The sequence below is a fragment of the Vipera berus genome (genome assembly GCF_964194415.1).
Source record: "Vipera berus genome assembly, chromosome: 5".
Lineage (NCBI taxonomy): Eukaryota > Metazoa > Chordata > Lepidosauria > Squamata > Viperidae > Vipera > Vipera berus.
In genome coordinates, this window is record NC_138207.1 from 41533044 (window position 1) to 41548126 (window position 15083).

The window sequence follows — 15083 nt, forward strand, 5'->3', positions numbered from 1 at the left end:
CCTCGTCTCCGACGCTTCATCTCCCGGAGCTCCACAGAGAACCATGGAGCCCAACGGGATCTGCGCCGAGTCAGAGGTCGCATGGGTACAACACAGTCGAGTGCCCTGGTGGCAGCCGTTTCCCAGGCCTCCACCAGAGCATCGACTGGGCTGTGGGTAAGGGTGATAGGTATCGGCCCAAGCGCCCTCTGGAACCGATCCGGGTCCATTAGGCGCCTGGGGCGGAACCACCTAGTCGGTTCCGCCACCCAGCGGCGGGGGATGGCATGACGGAAAACCAGCCTCAGGAGGTAATGATCTGACCATGACAGAGGGGTGATGGATGGAGAACCCCCTCCCAGATCATCCAACCACTGTCCAGACAGGAACACCAGGTCGAGAGTATGATCCCCCTCGTGAGTAGGGCCCTCAATAACCTGGGTCAGGCCCATGGCTGTCATGGAAGCCATGAACTCCCGAGCTAACTCCGACGACCCTCCCAGTGATGGCAGGTTGAAGTCACCCAGGACTATAAGCCTGGGGAACTCCACCGCCAACCCTGAGAGGGTGTCGAGCAGCTCAGGCAGGGCTGTTGCCACACAGCTGGGCGCCAGGTATGTGAGCAACAAGCCCAACTGAACCCGAGGACCACATCTCAAGAGGAGGGATTCACTCCCGGCCATCTGGACAATGGTGGCCTCCCGGGGACACAAAGTCTCCCGAATAACCACTGCCACCCCACCACCCCTGCCCTGAGCCCGTGGCTGGTGCAGCACCCGGAAACCTGGCGGGCATAACTCGGTGAGAGGCACCCCTCCCTCCGAACCCAACCAAGTTTCCGTGATGCACGCTAGATCCGCACATTCCTCCTCGATCAGATCACGGATGAGGGGAGCTTTGTTAACTACGGATCTAGCGTTAAAATAGACCAACCTGAGCTCAGGGGCCTGATCACCCTCATCCCCGGGTAGGAGGGTGCTAACCGGAGGGTCAGAGCGCGCCACCGCTCGGAGATAGCGGGGGCGCGATCCCAGATGTTGATATGGCCCTCCGCGCAAACACCTGCTGCCATACCCTATCGCCGTGGGGATTCGATGCCCCACCCCCACATTCCCAGCGCCAGCAGCCACCTCCCCCGACCCCGTCCCGTCGGGACCTCTAACAGGTCCAGACTGAGTGCCGGTTACAGATTCCTTCCCCACCCTCCCCTTCCTCCCCCTCCCTAACCTCTTAAAATAACCGGCTAAGAATCTTATCAGGGGCCTCTTAGCGCGTCTTAACTCGAGGCCCCTGTCCAAGCCCAACCACCTCTCGGAGTCCCAAAGCTTGGACCCGTCATTAAGGGGAGTATGGAAACAGGCGACAGGTCGCGCCCATGAGGCAGGAACCACCCTAAGGGCATACAAGTCCGCTTCGGAATAACAATAGATCATATTGCGCTCGAATAGTCTCTCAGGGCCGATGTTACAAATATATCCAGAGGATCGCTCGTTGATGGTACATAGATGGAGAAAGAAAAAGTCCAGTGGGCGTATCTCTCAATCTGCAAAGCCATCTCAGCTCTCACCTGAGATGGAAATCCAAAAGACAACCTCAGCCGTCCTCTCACTCCGGCTGAGGCATCTAACTGGAGCAGAGAGAGAAAAAGGGGATCCTGAGCCAGGCCCACCCCAACTGGTCTCTCACACCAGTGAGGTGGACGCTGACCAGTCCAAAACCGTCCTCCCACCACGGTTCGGTCCCGTCCACATTGGACTATCAATAGGGAGATCTTAATTCCCATCAGGTACGGAGCCAGTCATAACGCCTGCCTGGCAGCAAAAAAGTAAAGGACAGGGAGGCCAGGCCTCTGTTGATCCTCACACCGCCAATCAGCGCCGTCAGTCAATGCCCGTCCGCCAGTCCAAACCATCTCCAACGGAGGAAAGAGGTAGTCCCAGCAGCTATATTGAATCAAAAAGTTCGCTAGCATGTCCACCGAGGGCGATGACCAGGCCCACAGTCTGCAACCACCATCCGGGAGGAGAAGGAGGCTCCGCACCGCAGAAAACGGTGCCAGCCAGCCAATGGTAGTAGAAGAATCTCCGTCCGGTGGGATCATCGCCGCTGCCCCTCCAACAACAGAGGGTATCCACGGCGAGCAAGCAGAGGAAGGAAGACAGGCAAGGCGTCCCGGGCTTCCCGGCGCTGTAATAGTGCTCGGCGCCATAACGGAGCTCAGCAGGTCGGCAGGAAATTCTCAGCGCTGCTCGTTCAAATCAGCAGGCCGCTGGTTGGGGGGGGGCTCGGCGTCACGAAAAGCAGCGCCCAGCAGCTGTTCCAACAATCCCCAATCCCCAAAGCTGCCTCAGCCCGCGAGCAGATGGAAACAAAGCAGACGTCCCGAGCTTCACGACGTGGCAGCGCTCAGCGCCATGATGAGGCTCAGCAAGTCGACAGACAGTTCTCGGCACCGCTCGCTAGAATCCACAAGCCGCTGTTTCGGAGGGGGGGGGCTCAGCGCCACAGAGAGCAGCGCTTAGCAGCTGTTTTAAAAACCCCCGAGTCCCGGAGTAGCCACAACCAACAGCAGCACGAAGTCGCCTCGGCCAGCAGCAGATGAAAAAGCAGGGCTGACATCTCGGGTTTCACAGCGTAGCAGCGTTCGGCGCCATCATGGGCCGGCAGGTTGACAGGCGGCAGATATCAAAAGCCGCTAGCTCGAAGGGGGGGGGATCAGCGCCACAGAAAAACAGCGCCCAGCAGCTGTTTTTAGACCCCCCACCCCCAGAATCGCCTCGACATACCGTGGGCTTCCCCGAGCTAAATCCTTTGAAGCCCTCAAAGAGCGCCCGAAGCCTAAGTTGCGGCCGTCGCCATCTTGGGCAGGAAAAAAAAAAAAAAAAAATTTCAGGCATCCAGGTAACTGTTTAGGTAACTTCATTTTATGTCATTTTAACTTATAGTATACTACTTGAGTATACAAAATTTTTGTTGATTTGAAGGGTACAGATTAGTTCCTGGTCATTACTTAATGCTATATTTTCTTTTTTGTGTTATCATTTGAATATTTTAAATTATAGCCTGAATGAAACTTAATGCTTGAGGGAAGGTTTTGTTGAAGCTAATGATTTAAAGATATAGAAAAGAATCACCAAACTGAATAACAACAGTTATGCTTAAATTAATTATTGAAATATTTTTCAAAGAAAACAAAGCATACTAATATTTCTCTGAAGCTAGTGAAACATGGAATAGACAGACATACAGTGTCTGCTTTTAGCTTCATTGTTTTCAGTTGAAAATGGCACACATAACTTTTTCTGTATTGCAGTACAACATAATCCATGTTCAAACCACAGCAATGCACAAATAGTTAAATATATTATCTTCTACCATTTGGCTTCTCTTGATAACATTGTCCCATGTTATGGCATCTTAAAAGATGCAACATAAACAATTCCACTTTCATAACTATTGTTAACATTGTTATAACAATTGTTTTAAGCTATTAATTTAACTAGATAGTACTGGGAAAACTGCGGTGTCTCAGCCATGACTGCAGAAATACTTTACAAAATTCTTGACTACTTGGAATGTATGGTTATAAATTAGTATAAATACTGAGAACCATGCAAATGAAAATAAACTAGTGGATAGCAAGTAGTTGGCTTTTGCTGGATATTGAAAATATTATACATTAAAAAAATTGTCATTAGCTGAAGAGCAGGCGGCAACACCTGATTATCAGGGCCAAAGAACTAAGGAGATACCTCTGTTTTCCCCAAAATAAGAGCTAACCAGAAAATAAGCCCTAGCATGATTTTTCAGGATGTTTGTAATATAAGCCTTTCCCCCAAAATAAGCCCCAGTTAAGATCATCAGCCAGATGGAGGCGTTTAGTACCATATTTCCCCTAAAATAAGATCTAACCCGAAAATAAGCCCTAATGCGTCTTTTGGAGCAAAAATTAATATAAGACCCGGTCTTATTTTCGGGGAAACACAGATACATGGCTAGTACATTAAAAAATACCAAGCAAAGTACTTAACAAGACCCAGAAATGGCTATAAGCAGAAAAAAGAGACCAGAGGGCTAATTCTGGCTTCACAAGACCTTGAAAACAAACCCAGAATTGAGAAGACACCAATAGACCACAAATGCTGGCTCTGCCAAGAACCTGAAAAAATAGTGGACCACCTAGTTAGCTGTTGCAAGACGACCACACAGGTTGACTGTAAACAGTGGCATGATAATGTAGCAACAATGGTGAAATATGATAAGAAATACCATTTGCCCAACAAGCAAGAATTTTTAGGACCACAAAATAGACAAAATAATAGAAAATAAAGTTAGAGTGCTCTGGGACTTTAGAATTCAGACAGGCAAAAACTTGCCACATAACACCTCAGACTTAACAATTGAACGAAAAAAGTCTGGATAGTGAGCGTTGCAGTGTCTGGAGATAGCCGAATAGAAGAGAAAGAACTGGAGAAAATCAGAAAATGCAAAGACCTGCAAACAGACAGAATGGCTGTGGCAAAAGAAAGCAAAAGTGGTATAAATAGAAACAGACCCTTTTGCTAACATCCCATAACAACTAGAGCACCACTTGAACACCAATGGCATTGACAAAATCACCATCAAATTAATTGCAAATGGCTGATTTACTTGAAACAACATACATCCTCTGACAATTCCTTTAACACCATCAAACAATTTCTGGCTTTCCCAAATCTTTGGGACAGGTAGATAAAAAAATGCCAAATCCAGTCTAAACAATGGCTGACTATGCAATCAAGCATAGATTTTATTTAATTTAATCAAATTTAGCTTTTGGTATGTTTGTACCATTTACTGAATATTAACCAACTCAAAAACCAAGGATGTTTTGTCTGAGAAGGTTTTGCCCTGCTATTGTAGATATCTGCCATTGAGAACAAGTAATATTGGACTGAATGGCTTAGTTACTTTGGAGTAATATTTCAAAGTTGCATATTATTTTGATTGGTGTTTGACATGTTGCTATGCTTACTCTTAAATGCTGTTTCTTTGACACCCGCCTAATAATCATTCCCTGCAGGAGAGAATGTATTTTTCAATGGGATATATTTTTAAGTGTAATATTACGTTTAGTAACTACTTAAAAACTGTTAAGTTTTTTGAAAATTGCACTGAAAATGCTTTTGTCTTCTGTGAAATCCATGTCTGTTGAATCCAAGCTGTAAGAAGTCTTAACTAAAAGGGGTTTAGTTGATAAATGCTGAAGAAAGAGGTATTTTACTGAAGTTATGTATGAACTATTTGAAACAAACATGGACATCTGCAAATAGGAATGATGCCATCACACAAATACCATGACATCAGTACTTCCACAAGATTTTAGGGTGGAAATATATAATAGTTTTATATATCGACATCACCTGTGTGTGCTGTTACAAGCACCTGCATCATTTTGGAATCATTGTGACTGCAGATGTCATTGGAAATAAACTTGTGTTTCTATTTTCTTCATGGATCACAGTGTATAAGTTACTTTTCTAAGTCAATTGCCATTATGCAACTAGCTTCGGATATCTACCTGATTTTTTCCGTATGAAGGAACTAATGACAGCCCTATATAATATAAGGAGATATGCCTTTAAAAAGAAGCTTTCAGAAAGAAGCTAGGCACAGTTGGCATATTGCACATGTCAATCATTTAAATATCCAAATGTCAAATTTCCTGATTGTATTGAATGAATTTCAGTAGTGGGGGAACATAATGAAACAAAAAATATAACATGTTTAATGAAACTTGATGTCAACCCTAAAATTATGCTTAGTTTATGCTAGACTATGAGTATAATAAAGATTTGATTTGATCTTTACTTTTTTGATAAATGAGGGTGCCAAATACACTCTGTCTAAAAGGTTCTTGTGAAACATAATGTGTTCGATAAACACTTTTCTCCTATTGGCTTAAGCAGAAGATGTTTATTCCTGTAGCTCAAAGTGGTTTCAAAACATACAGTATTTATGTACCCTGAATATTTGAAGTAACTTTTCAAAACTGACAGGCTTTCCTAATCAAAACATAACAATCATTCATACATTTCCTGATATCCTATGGCAAACCTTTTGGTGTAATTTGGCAGTTTATTCACAGATATGGGTCAGCTAGCTAAAAATATACTGTAGATTAGAATGAGGTCATACACAAATGGTTGCTTTAGTACCACCGTTGGGTCGTTCATTAATGTGCTAATGAATAAATAGCTTCAGTTTGAACTTGTTTTTCCTTCTTCTTCCACAAATTAATGATCTATTAATGTTCTATTGCTAGAACACTCTGACTTTGAAGTCAGTAATTATTGTAGCATTATATAGCAGAGTCAGTTTGGTCTAATGGTTAAGAATTAGAAAACAGGAGACTATAATTCTAGTTCACCCTTGGGCAAAGAAGCCATGCATGTGTCCAGTACCAGTCCAGTGTCCAGAAGGTGCTGGCAAACTATTCCTGCAAATATTGCGAAGAAAACAGCAGAGATTTATCCATAAAATCACCAGGGGTCAAGGTTGACCTGATGCAACATTAAAAAATAGAATTCTGTTTATCTGTAAGATTTTTTAACTATTACTTTGGTTTTTTTCTCTGTTTATTTTCAGTCCTGCCATTTTTCCATATTATTCTTTCTTTCCCAGTAGTTTAGGAATCATCTCCAAAGTTTTTTCTAAAATAAATATCAAATCATCAGCAAATGCTTGTAATTTATATGTTTCACCTTTTATTTCTAGTCCTTTAATTTCTGTATCTTGTCTAATATTTCTATTTAGAACTTCCAAGGTCAAAATAAATAATAATGGAGGTAATGGACATCCTTGCCTTATACCTTTTCTTATCTCAAAATTCTCAGTATAATCTCCATTCACAATCGCTGTTTGTTTATTGTATATTGTTTTAATCATAATTATAAAGTTCTGTCCAAAGTCCATTATTTTTAATTGCTGAATCATAAATTGCCAGGAAACATTATCAAACGCCTTTTAGGCATCTAGAAATATTAGTGCCAGTTGTTTCCCTGCATGTAATTCATAATACTCCAATATATCCATTATCACTCTTAAATTATTTTTAATTTGTCTTTTTGGTAAAAAAAACCCATCTTGGTCTGAATGTATAAATTCAGTTAAGAATCTTTTCAGTCTCTCTGCCATTACTGAAGTAAAAATTTTATAATCCACATTTAGTAACGATATAGGTCTATAATTTTTTATCTGTGTCGAATCTGGATCTTCTTTTGGTATTAAGGTAATATTTGCTTCTATCCATGTATTTAGCCTCCAACAAAAGTTCATTGCAAATGTCTTTCAATGGTTCACTTAATATATCTTGTAAAGCTTTATATAATTCTGCTGGTAGTCCATCTGGCCCCGGTGTTTTCTCGTTTTTTTGTCTTCTTATGGCCTCTGTTATTTCCATCATTGTTATTTTTTCCTCTAACATAGTCTTACAGGTTTCTGAAATTTTTGGAAGATTATTTTCTTCCAGATATTGAATCATTCTCTCTCTTGGAATTTATAGTTTCTTATAATATTCTTTAATATCTTTTTTATTTCTTCCTTTTTAAATTGTAGGCAACCTTTTTCATCTACTAAATTATTTATCAGTTTCTTCTCCTGTTTTTTAAGTTTATAAGCTAACCATCTTCCTGCTTTGTTTGCATTTTCAAAAAAGTTTTGTTTTGTTCTTTTTATTTGCTGTGCTATTTTTTCTGAATCCAACAAATTTAATTTGTGTTTTATTGTTTCTATTTCTCTTTTCAGAATCTTCTTTTGCGGATTTCCTTGCAGTTCTGATTCTAATTTTTCAAAATTTTCTCTTAATAGTATATATTGCTGTCTTTTCTGTTTGTTTGTTTTTTGCCATGTATGTTATAGCTATACTTCTAAAGTATGCTTTGGCTGTATCCCATATGTTTTGTAATGTTGCATCTTCTTTTTTTTTTGTCTTTGAAGAAAAACTCCATTTCCTTTTTTACTAGTTCTATAAATTCTTTCTTTTAATATAGATTGGTTCAAAGTCCATCTTGATTTTTTTAGTATTCCTCTCCAGGTCACTTTTAAGGGGTTGTGATCCGCCCATGTACCTGGTTTTAATCTCAATTTCCTGCATACTTGTCCTTAGTTCAGATGTCAGCCAAATCATGTCAATTCTGGACCAGGATTTATGACTGTTTGAATAAAATGTGTATTGTGATCTTTTTCTTCCACTTTTTGCTGTTTTGCTACTTTTATAATCTAGTGCAGGGGTCGGCAACCTCGGCTCTTTTATGACTCGTGGACTTCAACTCCCAGAATTCCTGAGCCAGCTATGCTGGCTCAGGAATTCTGGGAGTTGAAGTCCACGAGTCATAAAAGAGCCGAGGTTGCCGACCCCTGGTCTAGTGTCCCATCCACTATTGCATTGAAGTCTCCTACTAAACAAACATTTTGATACTCCATTTCTGTTATTTTTCTATGGAGATTTTGATAAAATTCTTCCTGTTTATTATTTGGTGCGTAGATAACTATCAACAATGTTTATTTTTTATGTAGATACATTTCTACCATCACAATTCTTCCTTCTTCATCTGAATAAATCATTTTAGAGTCTATTTCTCTTTAATATATACAGCTACACCTCTTTTTTCTGTTGTGCTGATGCATGGTAAAGTTTCCCAATTTTTGGATATTCCAACAGCTTATAATATTGTCTTTTTATATGTGTCTCTTGCAAACAAATTATATCTATATTTAATTTCTGTAGCTTTCTAAAAATTGTTTCTTTTTCATAGAGAGTTTAGTTCATTTATATTCACTGAAAAAATCCCATTTTCTTTCTCTATTTCGACTATTTAAATTTGGGTCTTGCTGATCTCGTGGTCCTCTGTTCTCTGGCAGTTACTTCACTCTCTTGGTCAAGTTTCTCTTTCTGTTTAACTGTTTGTATAGTTGTTTCTTCAGTTGCTTCTTCTGTTTGCTTCTGATCTTTTCTCTCCTCTTGTCGCTACTGTACTCCTCCATCTAAGAATGCTTAATTTCTTTCATCAAAGTCTTCTGCTTCCCAAACTGAGTCCAATCGGTATTTTGTATTATTCCAGTTGATTAAGATCCCTTCTGGCATTAACCATCTGAAATTTATGCCCTTTGCAATTAGCTTTGTAGTTAAGAAGTGATATTGTCTTTGGGTATTTCTTACTCTCTTGGGGATCTGCTTTAACACCACAATTTCTTTATTCTTGTATTGTAATGGCTCATCTCTAACTTTTCTCAGTATTTCATCTTTTGTTGTTGTCTTTATAAATCTTACATGAACTTCTCTGGGTAGTTTATATTTCCTTGCATAGCTTGAATTCATCTATCTCCATTTGCATCTCTGCTAGGTCTGCTTTCAAAGCCTCTGCCAGGAGATCAATAATCACAACTGCTATATTTTCTTCTCTGTCTTCAGGAATGTTTTGAAATTTTAAATAGTGTTCTGCTTTCTCCATTTCTAAGATCGCCACCACTCCTTCTAGATTTTGATTTGCTTGTTCTAATTTTTCATTTTCTTGTATCGGGGATCAACATTTCTAAGTCTAAAAGGAAAAGGAGTGAAAGAACAGGCTCAGCCAGTTTCAGCACGCTGTTGACAATCAGCTGTTTAGTGGAGCACTGCGGCTCGCTTTTCTTCCGGCTGGTGATGATTTGGGCTGGCTGGGCTTCCGTCCTTTTGGAGGGTTTCTTCAGTCTATCCGGACAGACCACCATCTGGTCCAGATTCCCGAAGCATCCCTCCTTCTTTGTTGCCCCTCCAGGGCAACTTTCCAACCCCTTGGGGTCACCGGGCTGAACGAAATTGGGCTAAGAAGCCAGAGCCCCGGCTTCTTAAACCCGTTTTGTCCAACGCCAAACCAGAAGTCTTTGAACACACAAAAATATGGCAAATATATCCCAAATTCTCAAGTTAAAAGATGAGGTATTTGTGAGAGGCTTCAACCAGGGGACTTTTAAAAAAAGAAAAGAAACACATGTCTTTTTGGTGTTTTATGACATCTAGGCAGAATACAGCATTTGCAGTCCATGAAGTCTGAAATGGTGCTTTCAAGAATTTGTCTTCCAAATGTACTTGAACATCTTTGGTGATTGATCTAACTAATGTAGCCATGGCTGGGCCTGGTCTGCGAATACCAATGGAGCAGAATAAAATCCACTACGATGAAGGCTATCCTCTTGATCTTGAGAGCTACTATGATATCACCATGATTTCCAACTTCAGAAGAAGCAACAGTCCTTCCAGTAGGAGCAAGCGCAGGGCTCACTACTCTCCTAGCATAAATGAAAAGGCAAGTTCAAAAAAAAGTAAGAGCTAGATGGTGGTTTGTTTGAGGACTGACCTACTACGGGATGGAAATTACAAGCTTAGGCCAGAAAAGGCTGGGGGAGAGAAAGAGAATATGGAAGATATTCAAATACATTGTTGCCACTAGAGCAGGGGTGTCAAACTGCCGGCCCACAGGCTGGACACATCATTGGGAAACCACGCCCACCCCATTGCTGGCAATGGTGAAAAAGCTCCGATACGTTGCACGACATCATGTGACATCACGAGTTTGACATGTCTGCACTAGAGTATAAAATGATATTGTAGTTAGCCATATAAAGTTTATACTTTGCATGCTTTTTGCTCTCCTTAGATGTGATAAACATTCATCTTTTAAAGCAGGGGTCTTCAAACCTGGTCCTTTTATGACTTGTGGACTTCAACTCCCAGAATTCCTCAGCCAGGCACACTGGCTCAGGAATTCTGGGAGTTGAAGTCCACAAGTCATAAAAAGGCCAAGATTGAAGACCTCTGTTTTAAAGAATAATTGACCGCAAGAAATATTAGAATTATTTTTCCTCAAAAAGCAGCACAAAATACCTGGTGTTTTATGTAAAGAAATAAATTTGCTCTGGGAAGTAGATGATTTTATGCTTTCTAAGTAAGAACTGATCTTTTGCTCCCTGTTCACTCTACAGGAAAATCTCCGCTTATGGATCCCTGAAAACATTCAGAAAAAAGAATGTGTTTATTTTATTGAAAGTTCACAGTTGTCAGATTCTGGGTAAGAAAACTACTCTGATTAACTTTATCCCTAAAAGATCATCAAAAGAGGACAACCAAAATTATCAGGGAGGTTTAGACTAAGTGAAGTCTGGAGTATTGGGACTTTTTAGCTTAGAAAAATGGTGGCTAAGGGGAAACATAGCTGAGGTATTGTACTGTATATAAAATCACGCCTGGATAGAGAAAGTGAGCAGGGATCCTGTTTTATAACACAAGGATTAGGGCTATCCAATGGTGTTGACTGTGAGGACATTTGAAAAGCTCCATGTATATTTAACCTGTGGAATTAATTATTAAATAAATAATAATAGTTTAAGTTAAACCAGACTGGAAGCTAAAATCATAAGACTACATCTGATTTACTTTGACCATGTTATGCATATGAATTCATTGGAGAAAGCAATAAGAAGAGGAGGCAAGCAAAGAACATGCTGGATTGATAACATCAAATCTGATGCCAAGTTGAACATACAACAATTGAAAGAAGCTGTGCTTGACAAGGTAACATGGAGAGCACTTGCCTATAAAGTCACTGAGAGTCAGACACGACTCAGTGGTTAAAAACAAGTGCAACTTGGAATTACACAAACATAACAATAGCTTACACACAGTAAGCTATATTTGACCTGTTGGGTTGAATTTGAAAGCATCTCATATCTCTCCTAAGCAGTGTTATCAAAACCATTCTTATGCTTGTGGGAAAGGCTGCATTGACAGAAGCAAAGTATTATGTAGATCAGGGGTGTTAAACTGCCGGCCCTTGGGCCGGATGCATCATGCTGAAACCGCGCCCACCCCATTGCCACCAATGGAGAAAAAGTCATGATACGTCGCAATACGTCATGGGACGTTGTGAGTTTGACGCCCCTGATGTAGATGGTTAAGCACTGCCATTTTGGGACAAAGATATGATTCATTACTGAGAAGATTTTGAATGCTGTGATACTGTACATAATCCCAACAATATTTCAGCAAGTGGAAAATTACCACAAAACATGTAATTGGAGGCAGCTTTTGATATTTTTGGTGTTGACAGCAACGCTTATTGCTTCTTTTTACAAAGGAATGATAATGAATTTAATTTCAGAGAAAACATGATGAAGGATTATGCTGAACTATTTTCAGTCAAATGGAAATGATTAAAAAGCTAAGGAATGTTTTAGAAAAATCATCTGGTATTATTTTTAAAAGAGAAAAGAGGCTCTAACATGTATAAATAATTAAAATTGATATGCATAAAATACTCAAATAACATTTGAAATGCAAGTAAATAAACCAAGTATAGGCATATTGAGTAGTGTTGATGTTTATTTTTGTAATGATTGGGAATTTAGAGATCTCTAATAGTTAATCTTGCATAATCTGATTCCTCTAGATGTTCTGAATTCCCTCTTGCAGAATTCTCAGCCAGCTTGCCACTTGCTATCTTTATTCTTGCTTTCTAATTAAAATTGTTATAAGTACATTGGATATGTCAACTATTCGCACATGTGAAAATATGTCCTTGTATTTCTCAACCTCTATATTTGTCATGTAGGCATGGAGTACTTGTATAACTGTATTCAACATAAGCGCAGTATTATATACAGCAATGAATTCAGCTTATGTTTATTTTAGTGTTTGGAGTCTCCTTTATTCTAACCTCCATGTCTCTTTTATATGATTTATGTCATTATAGCAATTTCAATATGTATTTTTTGTTACTTATGCTTTTCTACAGGAAAGTGGCATGTGAATGTGGCTATCTCAGGGATGAACACTTAGAGGAAGCCATAAAACCTGTCATGTTCCAAGGGAAGGAATGGGACCCCAGAAGACATGTCCAGGAAATGCCAACAGATGCTTTTGGGGACATTATTTTTACAGGATTGGGACAAAAGGTTGGGAAGGTGAGTTAACATGTGATTGAAAGTGTACCCTTGAGGAAGATGTGCAGGTAGTCCTAGGCCTATGATCACAATTGAGGCCAACATTTCTGTTGCTAAGTGAGACATTTGTTAAGTGAGTTTTGCCCCGTTTTATGACCTTTGTTGCCACAGTTGCTAAGTGACTCACTGCAATTATTAAATTAATAACAGGGTTTTTAAGTGACTCTGGCTTCCCCATTGACTTTGCTTGTCAAAAGGTTGCAAACGGTGATCACATGACCTGGGACACTGCAACCGTCATAAATGTGACTCAGTTGCCAAGCGTCTGAATTTTGATCACGTGACCATGGGGATGCTGCAAATGGTTGTAAGTGTAAAGAAATGGTCATGTCACTTTTTTCAGTGCTGTTGTAACTTTGAATGGTCACTAATTGAGCTGTTGTAATTGAGCTGTTGTAATTGAGCTGTTGTAACCAACCTGTAGTTGGTTTTCTGAAATTTTATGTACTACTGATAAAGTGTTTTTGGAGAAGTGCTGGAAGATACTTTATGTACTTCTGAACTTTTCTGAAGTTATAAGACCCAACAACAGATATATTGTACCATTTCTGGATTTATCACCTAGAATTTAGGTCTATGGTATGTAGTGCTTCCTGAGGGACGCGGTGGCTCAGTGGGTTAGGATGCTGAGCTTGTCGATCGGAAGGTCGGCAGTTTGGCGGGTCGAATCCCGAGTGCCGCGTAACAGAGTGAGCGCCTGTTACTCGTCCCAGCTTCTGCCAACCTAGCAGTTCGAAAGCACGTAAAAATGCAAGTAGAAAAATAGGGAGCACTCCGGTGGGAAGGTAACAGCGTTCCGTGCGCCTTTAGCGTCTAGTCATGCCGGCCACATGACCACGGAGACGTCCTCGGACAAGCGCTGGCTCTTCGGCTTTGAAACGGAGATGAGCACCGGCCCCTAGAGTCAGAAATGACTAGCACGCATGTGCGGGGGAACCTTTACCTTTACCTATGTAGTGCTTCAGATTCACAGCACTCACATAGCACCTATTGGCAATGCCTTAAAGCATATACATTGTGTTCCAGACTCATGCAGTTGCTGTGCAATCCTACGAAAGAACACTTGTTTTAAAGCAAGGGTGTCCAACCTTGATAACTTTAAGAGCAATAGACATCAACTCCCAGAATTCCCTAGCCAGCCATTTTTATGATGGCTAGGGAATTCTGGAAGCTGTAGTCCACAGGTCATAAATAGTTGCCAAGGCTGGACACCCTGTTTTAAAGAGTTACTAAAAGCTATTATGTCCACAGCAGTGCTTGTTCCAATTCACTCTTTTCTTTTAAATCTGTGGTAAAGCACTGCATATCCCAACTAGAATCTCCTTGACTGTATCTTTAAATAGCATGTTCTATAAACTCCTTGTAACCCCATTAGAATGAAATATCTTATCCTCCTTTAGACTTGTTCACAGAAATGGGAAAGTGGAAAGTAAAGAGTTGCCTCTGATGAGGAGACCAGGCAAACATAAAATGGTTTTCTCTAAGACTTTTTTAGAAGATTCCCCTCCTATTGCATCAATATTCCTTATACAGTATATATTTGCAATATTTCATTGATTCATAAGACTCAAGTAATTTTGAATAAGAAATCCCACATAGCTCAGCTTGAGTCTTAGATGATTCTGGGCATGATTGCATAGTGATCATATATTCCTGCTATGTTTTCTTTTCTTTTTGTAGTATGTGCGAGTCTCTTCCAGCACTTCTCCAAAAACACTTTACCAGTTGATTACACAGTACTGGGGGCTTGATATACCCAACCTCTTAATATCAGTGACAGGAGGAGCTAAAAATTTCAGCATGAAGATGAGACTGAAGAATATGTTTCATCAGGGGCTTGCCAAAGTGGTACAAACAACAGGTAAAGCAATGACTGGCCAAAACTAACAGGGTATGTTGAGGTTTTATTTCTTTATCTAAACTATTTTAGCTTTCAGCCCAGATGGGCTCCCAAAACAGTCTACCATAATTAAAAGCACACAAAACACAATCATTAATTAAAGTGGAAACGGGGAGCTAAGTTTAGAATTATTTGTTTTTTAAAAAAATACACAGCAGAGGGTCAAAAATTGCCAACCTAACTTAAA

The 15083-nt window shown here is 40.4% G+C and overlaps 2 protein-coding genes across 2 annotated transcripts in view; both read left to right on the forward strand.

Moving 5' to 3' along the window:
- Positions 1-10220, forward strand: part of PFKL (phosphofructokinase, liver type) — an 81706-nt gene extending 71486 nt beyond the window's left edge. The window contains exon 22 of the mRNA XM_081329093.1: positions 10019-10220. Within this exon, the coding sequence (XP_081185219.1) occupies positions 10019-10052 (34 nt within the window). The 3' untranslated portion in view covers positions 10053-10220. The remainder of the gene's footprint in view (positions 1-10018) is intronic.
- Positions 10221-14784: 4564 nt separating this feature from the next.
- The window catches only part of TRPM2 (transient receptor potential cation channel subfamily M member 2), a 34786-nt gene continuing 34487 nt past the window's right edge, over positions 14785-15083 (forward strand). Inside the window, exon 1 of the mRNA XM_081329091.1 lies at positions 14785-14857. The gene's annotated coding sequence lies outside the window, so the exon portion shown is untranslated. The remainder of the gene's footprint in view (positions 14858-15083) is intronic.